Below are 15,892 nucleotides of genomic sequence, written 5' to 3' on the forward strand. Positions count from 1 at the left end.
TTGATACAAGAACGGATTTCAAAAAGTTGATTGAGAAAATAATCAATCAAAGTCGATCAAATATCCATATATACAAACAAATATTTGGTGATGTTTGAAAACCCACATGAGGTTTGAGATAATGATATTGAATTTTTGATGAGGTAGCAAGGAAAAAAGCACTATTGATATGTCTTTATATTACAAAGGGCCGAGTCAAATAAAAAAAAAAAACAATCTTGATAAAAAGTAGATTAATAAAGAACAATTAGAGAATGCTCTAACATTCGATTGGACATAACAATCACAAAATATTTTAAAAAATGAAGAATTGGATAAACTCAACGACGATGATGAGGAAGATAATGAGGCTCTTGAGGAAGAATTTGACAAGTTTACAAAGTTAATGAGACATATAACGTACTAATCAAGGTGCCTGAGTTGGATAAAAGAGAAGGTGTTGAGAAAAGTTTAAATAATTTTTATAATGCCGAGACTGAGTATAGTATAACAGGTCATAGTTTGGTTGATGATAGAGTATCTCTGATAAGTTTAAATAACCCTAATCTATTCCAATAGTAAGTTTCGTCGGTAACTGTTGATGGTAATGTTGAAAAATATCTAAAATTGATTGACTATTATAATTGTAAGGACGAATTGCAATGTCCCAGTGAGAAAATCTCCGCTGTCGAAGTCGGGATATTAATCTGCCGAATGAAGGAACAGTTGCAAGGGAAATAACCGGGATATTAATTATTTTAGCCGTTAATTGAACCCAGTGAGAAAATCTCCGCCGTCGACGAGGACGATCAGACAGTTCCCGAATGGAAGGATCAGATAACTGTCAGAGGGCTCGTGGTGAGCGCGATGATGGGAGCTTCGTTCTGTATCATCACGCACAAGCTGAATCTGAGGCCGCCGGATTGCTCGGCTTCTTCTTTGTCAAATCGTGGACCAGTTTTTTTGTCCAAGTTAGGGTTCTCGATTAAACCATTTACCAGACAGGAGAACACCGTCATTGAAACTTGTGTTGTCGCTTGCTATGGCCTTGCATTTAGCGGTAATTATTCCGTTTTTTATTTTTTGCTTGCTTCGTTCTTTATTTCGTAATTTATTGAACTGAAATTGATGAATCTATTTATTTGTTTGTTTTTCGGTTAATTCTTGTGAATTTAGAAATTGAAAGGTCATATTATGGTGAATAACTGTTAAGCTTGTTGAATTCATATTACTAAATTATGATGCATGGATATAAAGGCTCGTGAATTTTGATATGAAGTTAAGAAAGACATTATTTTAGATAAAATTACTATATTGAGCAGCCCTTTTGTTGTTCTAAATGGAGTTTGATATAATGATTAGTAGTAAATTGTTTGCAAGGGGATTTGGTTCATATTTGCTTGCCATGGATGAGAGAACATATGAACTAATTGGTGCTAACTACCTGGGCCGAAGATGTTTTAAACCCAGGATTGGGTTGGATGATCTGTTTTCTGTTTGTTGTCAGTTTCCTTGGGCTTTTCAGTCTTGTTCCACTTGGTAAGGTATCTTTGACCATCATTGTTGCCATTCTTTTGCTATTTATAGCTTGGTTTAATACATGGAAAGGATAAGTTCAGACTAAAGACTAAAGTCTAAAAACTAAACTGATTTTCTATCTTTTTCTCATACATTTGGTTGTGAATATATTGTCTGATCCTTTAATTCTATGGTTGAAATGTTACTTGCTAAATTTGGTCTGAAGTTTTATTTTTTGTTTGTGTTTCTAATTTTTAATTATAAACTTATGGAGAATGAGTTCATATTTCGTCCTATCTGCTGATAAGTGTTCATTCCTACAGATTTTAGCTATTAAGAAATTGAAATTTGAAAATAGCTTGATAGATTTGAACCCTATGCGTACATATGTTGTCATTCAAGTCTCAGTATGTCCATGACAACTAAGCTGGCCTTTTACCTTGGGTACTGTTTATCTCCTAAGTGTTTGTTATGGTACCAGGTTATGGTCTCAGATTACAAATTTACATATCCCAGTGGGACACCCTCAGCAATGTAGATAAATAGCTTTCACACCAACTCTAGAGCTTAGCTTGCAGGGTAATGATTGAATGTGTTCTCTATTTTGTGTTTCTTGATATACTTTCTCATTCTGCAAAACTTTTGGAAGAGAAGTGATAAAAGAATTATAACAATAAGGAAAATCAAACAAAATCAGAGAGAAAATGAAAATTAAGAGGTCTATAATTTTGAAGATCGTGTACAGAGCTTGAATGGCATAATTAAGTAAGAAGAATAAACAACTTATAATCTTGCATAAAGAAGTACATGATATTTATCATTTGTACATAATAGTACATTTCTACTTATTAATGTTTATGCACTTTCCCTGTAGTTATCTGTTATTGTCTTTCAGTTCTCACAGGATAAATTTCCAGTGCTATCTATGCCTGTTTTTGATGTGTTGCAAAGTTATTCGCTGTAAATTCATTGAAAATTCTATAATATAAATGTTTCAAGAAATCTGAGTTCATTTGCTCTCTTCCTAATTATTGTATCTATTGCTGTTTGACTTTTATTACAAGAAGCAAGTCAGCTGTCTTGGAAAATATTTAAGCATAAGTTTAATTTGGAGCCACTTTAAGTGGTTCTTTAGTGGCAATGGGGATAATTGTGGATTTGACAATTTTCCCACCCTTGGTGTGATTCTATTTAAAAACATGTAAGACTCTTGTGGATTCTTTGATATGTATATATCTCTCCATTTCTCTCTTTGAGACTAAAGTTTCATTCTTTTCACATATTATATTCCAAATTATATTCTGTTTACCTAATTATTAAATATAGGGGCATATATAAAATATTTAGCTTTTTTTCATATTTTTTGCATATTTATTATCTTATAGAATAGCTACATGCCTGTATGAGCAGCAACTTCATTGATAAAGTATTCTTCATCAGTTTATTACTTTGTTTTTATTTAAATAATTTAACATTATTGAACATTCTATGTTGGGCCTCTTTCGGAGTTGCATCTGGTAAGTGCCAAGGAACTGGTTGAGTGTATGTAGTATATAATATAATCTAAGAGAGTAATTAAGTGTATACTTGTGTCTTTTATATTGTTTGTCAAATTTCATCTTTCAGAACATGATTTTTTGTTTTAGCTAGATTGCATTAAAGTGGTTAAAATCATGTTACACTTTTTTTTCCTTGATACAGGTTTTATTTTGACTTCAATCCAACGTCTGTTGGATGTGGACTTATTTGTCCCCACATTGTGAACTGTTCTGTTCTTCTTGGGGCAATTATATGATGGGGCTTTCTCTGGCCTTTTATCTCCCAAATTGCTGGGGACTGATATCCAGCTGACCAGGGTGGCAACAATTTTAAAGGTCTTTATGGATATAAGGTATGATAATGGAACATATATATTTAAATCACACTGTTTCATTGCCTCAAAGCCAATTCCATATCCTTGAACTAGTCTCTTATTTCACTTCTCTAAAGCAAATTCCTGCCATCACCTTTTGCAGGTATTCATAGCTATTGCCCTTATCCTTGGAGATGGCCTTTACAATCTGGTCAAGATAATAGCTATATCTGTCAAGGTGTAACAAAAGCTCCAAACAAAGCAAATTTCCAATTGTCATGAAGTTATAGGTGAGTATTATGGCCCTCTGTCATCTCTGAACACCATCATCTCAACTATGAAAATTGAGAGAAAATTTTTTTTCATTATTTGCAATTGGTATTATGGTTAACAATTTCACTTAGCTCGTGATAGAGCAATTCAATCCCACACAATAATCAACAGAACAAGAAGCAAAAGGAATATAAAATTATCTCAATGGAATGTGTGTGCGCGCGCGTGTGTATATATATATATATATCTTAAAATCCCTCTAAACGCTAGTTCAGTAACAAAACCAAAAGAAATTAGAAATATATAGTAACAAGAAAGAAAAGTAATTTGGCAACAAGAGGTGCCAGTCCTCCCAAGACGTCAGCCTCCTTTCTTTACAATTCTTCTTGATTTCTTTTCTTCTCTTTTTCTCTCTTCTTTCATCTCTTTTTATACCGTTGCTATTACCTGCCTGCTGTGTTTTGTGTTGTCACTCCATCCATTCCCTTTTTGCTTCCCATGTGTCCTTTGTGCTTGCTACAACCCAAAATTCCTCTGCTTTGGCTCTCATGTTTCCTCTTGTACACCCTAGGTCCTAACTTAAAGCCTAGTATAATTCTTTTCAACCTTTTTATTTATGTTCAACCAATGATTGGTATAACTGTGAGGCTCATCTACTGTTGATGTTTTCCTAAAGTAATAATAATTTTATTAATTTCAGGTAATTTGATTTGTATGGTGATTCTTGGGGTTTTCCAGAAATGATTTATCGTTTGACCAATATGTTTTGAAATTTGATCATTATGATACTGAATACTTCCATTTTGAATTTATGGTAGTATTTTGAAACAGAAAAATCATTCCAGGAACTCTGGATACGAAATTCATATGCGATCATCGTTTTTTTTACAACTCTTTTTCTTGTGGGAAGTAATTTTGCCGATGTACTTATGCAGATTCTGAGAGTTCGAAATTGTTACTGGATCAGAAAAAAAAAGATGATGTCTTTGTAAAAGACAGGATACCCACCTGGCTTGCAGCTTCTGGATATGGGGGCCTGGCAGCTATATCAACAGCAACCATTCCAGTCATTTATCCACCTCTTAAATGGTACTTGGTTCTCTGCTCATACCTTGCTGCCCCTGCACTAGCCTTCTGCAACTCTTATGGCACTGGACTTACAGACTGGAGCTTGGCTTCAGCTTACGGAAAGATTGGTCTTTTCATATTGCTTCTCTGGTTGGAAGCAATGGAGGGTTGTTTCTGGGTTGGCAGCTTGTGGTGTTATGATGTCCCTTGTCTCCACTGCAGCAGATCTCATGCAGGATTTTAAGACAGGTTACCTCACTCTATCGCCAGCCAAGTCTATGTTTGTGAGCCAGTTGGTGGGAACAGCCATGGGTTGTATCATTGCGCCACTTGCATTCTGGATGTTTTGGATGGCTTTTGATATTGGTTCACCAGATGGTCCGTACAAAGCACCATATGCTGTGATATTTAGGGGGATGGCCATTCTAGGCTTTGAGGGCTTCTCAGAGCTGCCCAAGCACTGTCTAGCCATATGTAGTGGGTTCTTTGTGGCTGCCCTGCTTATTAACCTTCTGAGGGATGTGATGCCAATGAAAATATTGCAGTTCATTCCTATGCCAATGGCTATGGCAGTTCCATTTTACATTGGAGCATATTTTGCAGTTGACATGTTTGTTGGGACAGTAATATTATTTATATGGGATCGAATCATTCGCAAGGATGCAGAAGATTATGCAGGGGCAGTTGCTTCAGGTTTAATATGTGGTGATGGCATTTGGACAATACCATCTGCAGTTCTATCTATTTTCAGGATCAACACACCCATCTGCATGTACTCTGGACCTTCTACTGGTAGCTGAGCTGGGAAATCGCCACCTCAGGCTGTGTTCTTTTTGTTGTCTGTTCATCTAACACCATTGTTTATTAGATTATGTAAATATGTCTGTAGTTCATTCCAAGAAATAACTTCTCTTTTTACACAAATTTGTTTATATGGGATGGGAAGAATGATTTACATAAACAATCTCTAGTAGGAATCAAATTAGCACACAATTATAGAGTCATTACTCTTTGATTATTTGCAAATGCTCCTTTTGCAAGGATTGTTACATCTTTATTCAAATTAAGACAATCATGTTACATGATTTGTTATTTTAAAAAATGAAAGAAGTGAATCTTCCAATTCCTTGGAAGAACATATATTTAGAGAGGATATTTTCAAATTTCAATAAAACGATTTGTGCATAGTTTTGAATATCTAATTAAATATTCAAATGATGTGTCATCATATGATTGAATAATTTTGTATTAATGGTAAAGTAATATTCAAGCGTATAATGACACATCATTTGAAAATTTAATTGGGTACTTAAAACTTATACACAGCATTTCTCTTAAAATTGGTCCGAATCATCCATCCAAGCTGCTATGGGATGACAAACGAGGGAAAAAGCAAACCAATATTATTGCAACATATTTTTGTATTTTCAAATGATTGGCAAATGGCAACCACAAATTTAGATTATCTAAATGAAAGTGAAATTCTATTTCTTTGAAGCTGCCTATTATCCCACCACACAAGTATATTTGATTCACTTCCCTACCACTAACCACCATTGAAAATTTATCCTATTGTTTTGTCATTTAATTCATAATTCTAAACCACCCATCTCTTCTTCTCTTATCCTGAACTATTCTTCCACATCTCCATCTAAATTATAATATTATTCTATAACATAGTCAATTATTAAATCCTCCTAATTACGAACCATGAGAATTTGTAAAGCAAAAATAAAGATTAAGTCTAAAAATTGAAGATGAAAATACGTAGCTCATAGATGTGACATAAGGATAATGATGAGGTCCATATCTTATCGAAAGGAAGCATTGGGTTAGAGATTCTGGCTTTTTCATAGCTAACCCATTGGTGGGGGGTGGCTACAAGTTATTCTGGTGCATGGAACTACAACATTTTTTTCCAGTATTTATCTGTATTATTTTATCTCTCAAAAACATTAAGTCAATTGATGAAGAAATTAATGCCATTTTAATGTAGATGGACAAGGACTTGAAGTGAGAAAAGGATTAGACAGATTGTTTATTTGTAAGCTTTGATATGATTTCACCTTTTTTCCCCCCTAAATAGCTTTCCTTTGTTAGGCATTGTTGGTGATCCAAATTAGAGGGAAGAGGATTTGACAACTTTATTATTGTAGTGGGTTTCACCTAAAACACTCAATTATTTGTTGACAACTCTTGCAACATATTCCCTTCACCAATTATGAAGAAAATTTGATCATTTCAAAAAGATTTGGTTTAGGATCTAGAATTATTAATATGTACATAAAAAAATTCTAGTTTGATAATGTGAAGAACAAGAAATTAAATTAAAACCCCAAATTTATTAATCTAATGACACTTGGCACAATATTGTGAGATGCCATTTTTGAAAGTCTAATAATATGTGTTTGGTTTGTTTAGCTTATATTAATTAAAGTAATGAACCAACTATCTATTATAAGCTAAAGTTAATTCTGAAGTAAATATTTCTTTATTAGAAACAAACTTATAAAAAACAAGAAAAATGTAAGAATATTAAGATATTAGAAACATAAAACTAGATTCCAAACCCGAGAGAATTCATTGAATATAAACAAATTTATAATTAATTTGGATGCTAATTGAAAGTTTAATGATATAAATTTAATTTGTTTATTCTATAATCAACTTAAGTTGTATTGGAATTTTACCAAATTTTACGGGCAACAAATAATCACAATAAAAACAAAAATAAAAAATAAAAAATAAAGTAGATATAACAATTTTTACATGGCTCAATTAAGTTCAATATAAAATTTCTCAATAATTAAAAAAAAAAAGTGAGAATCTAATATTTCACCTCACCTCATTCATCTAAATTCCTTTTTATGTAAGCATCAGATCTTGATTCATTTCACTGATGATATATTTGATACAGAGGATTAGATGTAAGCAAATGTGTTGCCATTTAATTATGACACATAAAAACAATGATGAAATGGCTTCAAAATAAACAAGACAAGAGACCAAAGATTGTATAGAAATGAATGAATAAAAACAGAAGATGCTCGTGACTAAACAAATGCAAGTTTGGTGTTAGGTTATATTTGGACTCTTGTGGGCATGCGAAATATATATAATCAATTCTCCATGAAAGACATGGACCTTGAAATTTGTAAGGGTTTGGTGTTGGCATGCATGGTCTATGAGACATTGGATTGAATTATATTTTTTAATATTAATTTGTGTGTTGCTTAAAGAAGTAATGGTGGGTAATTCTTAAATTTATCAAAAAAAAAAAAAAATTAAAGTAATGGTGGGTATGGATATTATTAATAAAATGGTTTTTTTCCTTTAACCTTTAATCATAATAATAAGTTGCATAGTAAAAAAGAAAAAGAAGAAGCAAAACAAAAGAAAACAATTAAATTTGACACAAATGCTTCTTGGAATTGATTGGAATTACTAGGAACTTTGTCATTCAAAAATGAGGTAAACATATAACTTTTGAAAAAGATGGAAGTTGGAAGCTAATTATATGATTCAAGCAAACGTCAAAAATTGGATAGATCCAACCTTATCCAACAAGAATAATTATAAGTTTAAAATAAAAATTAAAAACCCATTTAGAAAAGAAAGCAAGATTATCTCCTTTTTTTTTTTTTTTCAATGAAGGTTTGAATACATGTGAAATTGGGTATGATATTTCAACACTCAGCTTTCAAAGAGGGACCTCCCTTGTCTCCAAGATGGGAAGCAAATGTGACCACCAATTCAATCACCAAAACACACATAACAATTCCCACCTTCATTATTATCAACACAACTATCAAAACTAAACATTGGTCTTCTCCTTATCAAAGCCATTAAATTAGACCCTTTGAATTTTTATTTTAGAAAAGCCAATCCCTTTTCCCTTAAGTGATTCTTACCAAAGCCCTCTTCTTTATATACTACTTGCTTTGCCATCAAGTTGAAACTATTAAAATCTAAACATCCCCACTTTGGTGACCATGAATTGCTTGCATCTATTTTTCTAGTGAAATAATAATTATGTTAAATTACAATAGCAGCCTTCATGTGATCAAATTTATGTTGCCCATTTGGGGTTTTCCAAAATACTAAGTGGGTATTTGAAATTTGTGTTCTTTGGTAGCTTGAAAACAATTTCTCTGTCTCTTCCTTTCATTTTTGTCTCAATAGTAAAAGTAAAAACAAGATAATCATAGCAGCCTCCTAACTTTTTGAATTTTCAAAAAATACAAAGTTGCTTTGGACTTTTAATTATTCCTTTGAAAATCTCTTAAATAATTATAATTTGTGGAATGTTTTCTATATTATAAAATTTTCCAAGTCTTCTTCTCTTATGAGATGAAGAAAATCATCGAAATTTAATTTGATATTTTCTTTGATGACAAAAAAAATATCAATAACATTGGTGAATGATTTGAATTTTGAGGATCCCTTTTTTTTCTATTTAAATCAGTCAACAAATCCAAGTAGATGCTAGGGAGGAAATACATGAATGAAGTGAAAAAGCAATAAGAAAAGTAACAGTGATTCTTACTTGTTCCATTGGGATTTGAATATTTCTCTAATCACTTCAATTATGCATGCAACAAGAGAAATTAAAATATTAATATTAAAATTGTTACATATCATATCAATTACCTAAGCCATTAATATAATAAATTTCTCTTGTTGGCTATAATCTATTGAAGAAATCACTTTCAATGCAGAATTGAAAAATGGGCATCCTTTTCACTGTTGAAAATTATAATAAAATTCATGTCATTTTCCTTACCCTCTTATTTCATGTAATCAAATTCAATCCCTTTGACAAGTAAATAAAGGTTTTCAAGTATTATTAAATTTAAAATGTTAAAAATTAAAATATTATTTGATAAATAAATGGTATAACTCTTCATTGGTGGAACAAAATTGTAGTATGGGAATCTCTAAATTTTTATTCACACCATATAAATTATTAAAATTAATAACCAATAGAAATTTGGAGAAACCCCTTACTACTAAGTAGCTTTAAATGTACCCCTAGAATGATAGTGTAAATATGAGTATAAACTATATTTTATCTCTAATTTTAATATTATCAATCATATAACGACACATTAAATAAAAGTGTCAAATTATCATTAGTTTACCTGATATTTAAGTTCCTTATGAGAGTTGTTACACTAATTCCTTTTACAAAGTGATTTGGGAAATTTAAAACTTCGACTTTAACTTGATTGAGTTTTGTTCAATTTATACAACATTTAATTAATCCCATTAACATGCAAATTGCAGTAATTTATACAACATACTGCATAATAAATTGATTATTTATCTAAAAGATAAAAAGGTGAGTTTATTAAACTAGGTTTTTAGAATATCATTTTACGCAAATATGTTGTTTTCTTAGATCCACCAGGGTAGCATTCCAATTTTTTTATCTGGTTTTGGTTGACTTGGATCGACTCACTTCACATCTTTGGCTTCGGCTTCAAATCAAGGATCGACTCTGGTTTTTTATTCGATTCCTCCCTCTATTCTGATTGCCCTAACAAGTCCCATTACCATTAAAAAAAACCCTAACCAAACCCATTGTCACTCCTAGAAGAGCTTATAACCAAAACTTCACTTCCAAAGAAACAAAAACCATTATAACACAAACTCATAAGAAATTTCTTCACAAGTGATGAATGTGTGGAAGCGATCATAAGGGTAATGAGCTTGTTTATGTGTGGGTGAGATTGGGTTGGGCTGAAATTGATAATGATACTGTGTGTAAATAGAGAGACTCGATATATCATGATGACGATGATGAAAGTATATTTTTAATAGTGAAAATGTGAGAATTAGTAGGTAAAAGAGGAAAAAATAATTATAATAATGATTTAAATTTAATATAAGGTATTTTTATAATTTTAATTAAATAAAGATAGATTAGTAATTGATATTTGCATTAAATATTTAAATAAGTTTTATAATTTTATTGAAAAAATTAATTAATAATTTATAGTAAAATTAAGTAATTTTTACTAGTGTGTAAGGATGAATAGACAAATGGACTTTTTCAAATTTTGAAGTTGAAATTATCCAAGTTTACTAGTGGGAAAATAGTGATTTGGCTATAAAAAGAAGGTAAAAAGCCAATATACATAGAATGTGGTAGAATTAAAAAAAAAAAAAAAAAAAAAGGAAAAGTTGGAAAGAATTTGATAATGGTGAGTGGGTACAATTGGGATATGAAAATACAAAATGAATATATTAAAATTAAAAATGTGTTGCCAAAAACACTGTAAACTTATGAAAGTATTGGACTTTTCAGCTCATCCTTCTTCAATCAAAGAAGACCCTCTCTGATATTTTCCTTTTTTTTTTGAAACCCCAGAAACCTACTTGTTCATGGATCCCAATGGCTCAAAGCATCCACAACATCAACATCAACAACAACAGCATCAAGTTTCCAACTTCTTACAACAACAACAGCAGCCTCATCAACAACAACAAGTAAACATGGACGAAAATAAACCTGCAGAGATCAAAGATTTCCAGATTGTTATAGCTGACAAAGAAGAGGCCAGCAAGAAACAGGTGGCTCCCAAAAGAAGTTCTAATAAGGACAGGCATACTAAAGTTGAAGGCAGAGGGAGAAGAATTAGGATGCCGGCTTTATGTGCTGCAAGAATCTTTCAGTTAACAAGAGAATTGGGTCACAAATCTGATGGTGAAACTATTCAGTGGCTTTTACAACAAGCTGAACCTTCCATAATTGCCGCTACTGGCTCTGGAACCATTCCCGCTTCTGCTTTGGCGGCTGCTGGTGGCTCAGTTTCTCAACAGGGCGCCTCTCTAACTGCTGGTTTACACCAAAAGATTGATGATTTAGGAGGGTCCAGTATTGGGGGCTCTGGTAGGACCAGTTGGTCAATGGTTGGTGGAAATTTAGGAAGGTCTCATCATGCTGCCACTGGGTTATGGCCCCCAGCTGTAAGTGGCTTTGGCTTCCATCCTTCTTCTTCTGGTCCTCCAACACCAAATTTAGGGAGTGAAAATTCAAGTTATTTACAAAAAATAGGATTCCCTGGATTTGATTTGCCAGCTACTAACATGGGTCCTATGAGTTTTACTTCTATTTTGGGTGGTGCTGGTAACCAGCATTTACCAGGTTTAGAGCTTGGGTTGTCTCAAGAGGGTCATATTGGGGTTTTGAATCCTCAAACTTTGACTCAAATTTATCAACAGATGGGTCAGGCTAGGATGCACCAGCACCAGCAGCATCAGCAACAACCTCCTGCTCATAAGGATGATTCTCAAGGTTCAGGGCAGTAGATTAAAGGACTAGCATTGTTGAGACTTGATAGGCTGAGGTTTTTTTCCTTTTTCATGGTTTAAATATTGTATAATTTGGGAAAAGAGAAAAAAATTGATACCTGAGGGAGAATTCAATAGGGACTGGATTTGTATTCCCTCCTTTCTCTTTGATCTTCTCCACTGCATCATCGTCCCCAGGTCTCCCTACACAGGTGCTCCTTTTGGGTTCTTTTGGTTCATTTTTTTTACTTTTATATAAATTGTACATAGGTGTTAATCGTTGTAGTGTTGGTTTTGATATGGGATGTGCAGGTGAAATTATTCACAGCCAAATAGCTTGGGTTTGGGCTTAACTTCTTTTTTAATCAGAGGTTTGTTGATTAAAGTGTAAGTCATCTTTGATTATTTTTGGTTCTTATGTAGGCCTGGTTTGAGTGACTATCAATTTGTTAATTTAAACATACAGTTGTATACTCATTCTTGCCAAGTTCATTCTCAGATCTAGTAGACTTCTCAATCACCTAAACACTAAATTATGTTTTGTGTAGAAAGGAAGAAAATTTTTACAGATTTGCCCTGTCTAATGCATAAAATTTTCTTGCTATGTGATTTCCTGTCAAACCTTTTTTTAGTTTCATCTATTCAGAATAACACACGGAAAATTCGGTGGCTCAGTTCTTTCGATAGATTTGCAGACATCATTTATCTTCTTTCTAACATTCAAATTTGATCTGAATGAATGAATTTTCATAGATGAACAGATATCTGCCACGGCCACTGATGAATTTTCTTTTCAGTTAACCATCCACTCAAATTTGTGGAGCCAAACAAGTATTCAATGTGGATGATATAATATTGTTTGAATTATTCTTGTAATAATTTCGGGAATTGTTCTATTGTATTACCAACTTTGCCAGTTGAATCCAAGATAGCAATAGTCCCCCCCAAAAGTCTGCCAATTCTATAACAATGCAAATGAGATAATGAATGTCATTAATTAGTTGAGTGCCCTCCATCTTTTCAACAAGAACTAGTCTTTGTGAAGCAAGATCTTCCCAGTGCAAGCTTCCTATTCTGTACCAAGTAGCTTCTGCCAGCTATTATAAGCTGCCGAACTTTGTTGTTGACACTGTGGATGGCATGACAGTCATAGGGTCTTTTTCTCAATAAGGGTCTGTTGTAAATGCTAAGTTAGGTATTCAATAGATCTATTACTTAAAGATGCCAAAAGTCTTTCCATATTTGACAGAAATCTGGTTCTTGAAGCTGTTACAACTAGCAATGACTCAGTCATGGACATAATCTGTAAACGTGAGAGATCTCATCTCAACATGTCACTTTTATGAACTCTGAATATTTACTCAAGGGGTTACTTGGTTGTTTAAAAATCATTCTTTGCTGACTTTATCCTCTCAATTATTCTGTAGTCAGCCATGAAGTCTCTGCCCTCATCTGTTGCTCTCAGTGTAGTATCTTCCTGATTTTGTTTTCCGTTTCTCATTCATTGTCACTCAAATGGTAGTTGAATGTTATAAATGGATACATGCATCCCACGATGCATGGCCCTTGTTGTCACTGTCTACTTAATTCCACACTTTCTGGCAAAACTTCAGTTACTAATCCTTCTTCAACCAATAATACATCTTTTATTGAACACCGTTAGGTGAATTTTATATCGATAAAATATAAAAAGATGTTAGATTTATACGTACATAATAGTTTATAAATTTTATAAGCTATTAAAAGATCTTTTTCAGTTACAAAGTTTAAAAATAAAATCATAATAAACTATATGGTCGGATTATTTCTAAAGAGATGTTAACATTTAACTTTAACCCATATATTGCAAGGAACAGGAGCTGAACCAAGGATGATGTTCCTTTCTCGATCTTCATCAAAGTGTTTGGCATTATCACTCTCCAGGAAGGTTCATAATCACTCGGTGTGATTCCTATTCCCCTGAAAAGAAGTGACAAATTGCTTACAACAAAATTATCAGTTGCTTCTGAACATCACCATACTCCCTTGTTACTTTTTTTCTTGTTTACTGATACAATCCAAAAGGAATAAAACATGCCGTGAAGTTGTGTTTTACGTGTTGCATATATCAAACATATCATCTTTTTGTTTCTTCTTTCTGATCTTGTCGATACATCCAATACAAAGAAGCATCCTTCAAGCTAGAGGCAAGTAACGGTACCCTTTACTGTACTGTTACCCAAAGATGGGAAAAAGAAAGTAAATACAAAAGCATTGAATTGATAAAGAGCAGACAGTGTGAAAGATGAATGAAGATTCAAACCACTGCACAAGGAACAGCGAGTATAAATAATCCATGTTCTGGCATTCAATTGAAGCATGAAAAATAGATATAATTCATTCACACACGCCAGAAAAGTGAAGGAAAATTATCATGAAATATTATAATGCTGACCATAAATGTGAACACTTTGATTTATACCGAGCGTGAGAATGAAGCCTTGCATTTCAAGTAAGACGGTGCCAGCAATAGAAGCTCAACACAACACGACCACCCATTTGGTTGCTTGCAAGTTTCGCCTATCCAATTCCCCCCAAAAAGACAAAGCAAAAGCAACAAATTAGGTTGCATCAATTCCTTAGATTATAGCTTGCTTGTCAATTATTTGGAAATTTCTGGGTGCCGCAAATTGTAGAGAGAGGATTTTACTTGTATAATTAATTCTAATAATAATGTCCGCGTGGTTCTAATTGATTATCCTAAAGATTATTGTATATAATAAAAATTAAAAAATATAAATAATTATTGTGTTTACTGATACAATCCAAATGGAGTAAAACTTGTCTTGAAGATGTTTTTAGGTGTGGCATATATCAAAACATATCATCTTTTTGTTCTTGTTTTTGATCTTGTATACAAAAAAAGAAGAAGATTATTGAATATAATAAAAATTGATAAATATAATAATTATTGTGTTTGTTTGGATATGATCTAATAAAAAAAATTCTTTCAAGCTAGAGGGAAGTAAGAAGATTACTGGGTATAATAAAAATTAACACTAAGATTTATTTCAAGTAAGTCAAAAGTTTGATCTTTAAATATTGTTAGACAATACTTGAACAATACCCCTCTTATACATAAAACCTTTTGTTTTGTCATTTAACTTACCCCTTGGAGGATTGGTTATGATTATTCTAAAATATACTTTATATTACTTGTTATATTAATTGAAATTAAGGACATGTTAGTTATAAAAAATTTATAAAAATAAAATTGTAATAAAATTAAGATTATTTTGATAATATTTTAATATTTAATATATATAAGTAGTAATTAAACCTCCTATATTACTTGTTACATCACTATTGTAAATAAATTATTATTGAAATTTTTTATTATATAACAAATAAATTAAGATAATATTAATAATAAAAAATAAATTATCATATTAATTTTTTATTATCCTAAACCAAACAAATATTTGAGTTACATCTTGTTGTCATTTTTCTGTTTGGGTTTAAAGCCCAATAAACACTTAAGCCCAAAATTTCTTTCTTAGGCCCATTAATTTTTAATCATGTGAATTGGCCATTTATATTTCAATTTGTGAGGTCAATTTTTCCCATCTTTTTAAAAACTTTAGGATGGTATTGAATATGTCATTCATGATGTAACACATACATGCATTTTTTTAACATTTTAAAACCTAGCATATTCATTCCATTATTTGGAGCCAATAACTTTATTTTAAATTAATTCAATTCCACCATAGATCTTTCATACTTTGGCCATTATATTATTATTATTATTATTATTATTATTATTATTATTATTATTCCCTCAAATCATATATGGAATAATTATCTAAAAATATATGCCAATACTAGAAGATAGGAATTAAGATCAGATATCTTAACAATAAGTCG

The 15,892-nt window shown here is 32.1% G+C and overlaps 1 protein-coding gene and 1 pseudogene across 5 annotated transcripts; both read left to right on the forward strand.

The window, feature by feature from the left end:
* Positions 1 to 1,057: 1,057 nt before the first annotated feature.
* On the forward strand, positions 1,058 to 5,694 carry LOC123195636 (annotated as a pseudogene).
* Positions 5,695 to 10,951: 5,257 nt separating this feature from the next.
* On the forward strand, positions 10,952 to 14,091 carry LOC123196811 (transcription factor TCP20-like). 5 transcript variants are annotated; one of them, XM_044610939.1, is made up of 3 exons: positions 10,952 to 12,198; positions 12,299 to 12,373; positions 13,843 to 14,091. In XM_044610939.1, exon 1 carries the CDS (start codon positions 11,078 to 11,080, stop codon positions 12,002 to 12,004), a length of 927 nt encoding a protein of 308 aa, XP_044466874.1. In that variant the 5' UTR covers positions 10,952 to 11,077; the 3' UTR covers positions 12,005 to 12,198; positions 12,299 to 12,373; positions 13,843 to 14,091. The 5 variants fall into 5 exon arrangements, with proteins under 5 accessions (XP_044466874.1, XP_044466876.1, XP_044466873.1 ...); XM_044610941.1 differs by having other exon boundaries at positions 12,299 to 12,357; XM_044610938.1 differs by lacking the exon at positions 13,843 to 14,091 and adding an exon at positions 12,748 to 13,561.
* The last annotated feature ends 1,801 nt before the right edge of the window (positions 14,092 to 15,892 follow it).

The sequence above is a fragment of the Mangifera indica genome, chromosome 14, assembly GCF_011075055.1.
Source record: "Mangifera indica cultivar Alphonso chromosome 14, CATAS_Mindica_2.1, whole genome shotgun sequence".
In the NCBI taxonomy this organism is placed as follows: Eukaryota; Viridiplantae; Streptophyta; class Magnoliopsida; order Sapindales; family Anacardiaceae; genus Mangifera; species Mangifera indica.

Excerpts from the sequence above, each read along its gene's own strand:
- LOC123196811 (XM_044610939.1), top strand. The coding sequence starts at position 11,078 with ATGGATCCCAATGGCTCAAAGCATCCACAACATCAACATCAACAACAA.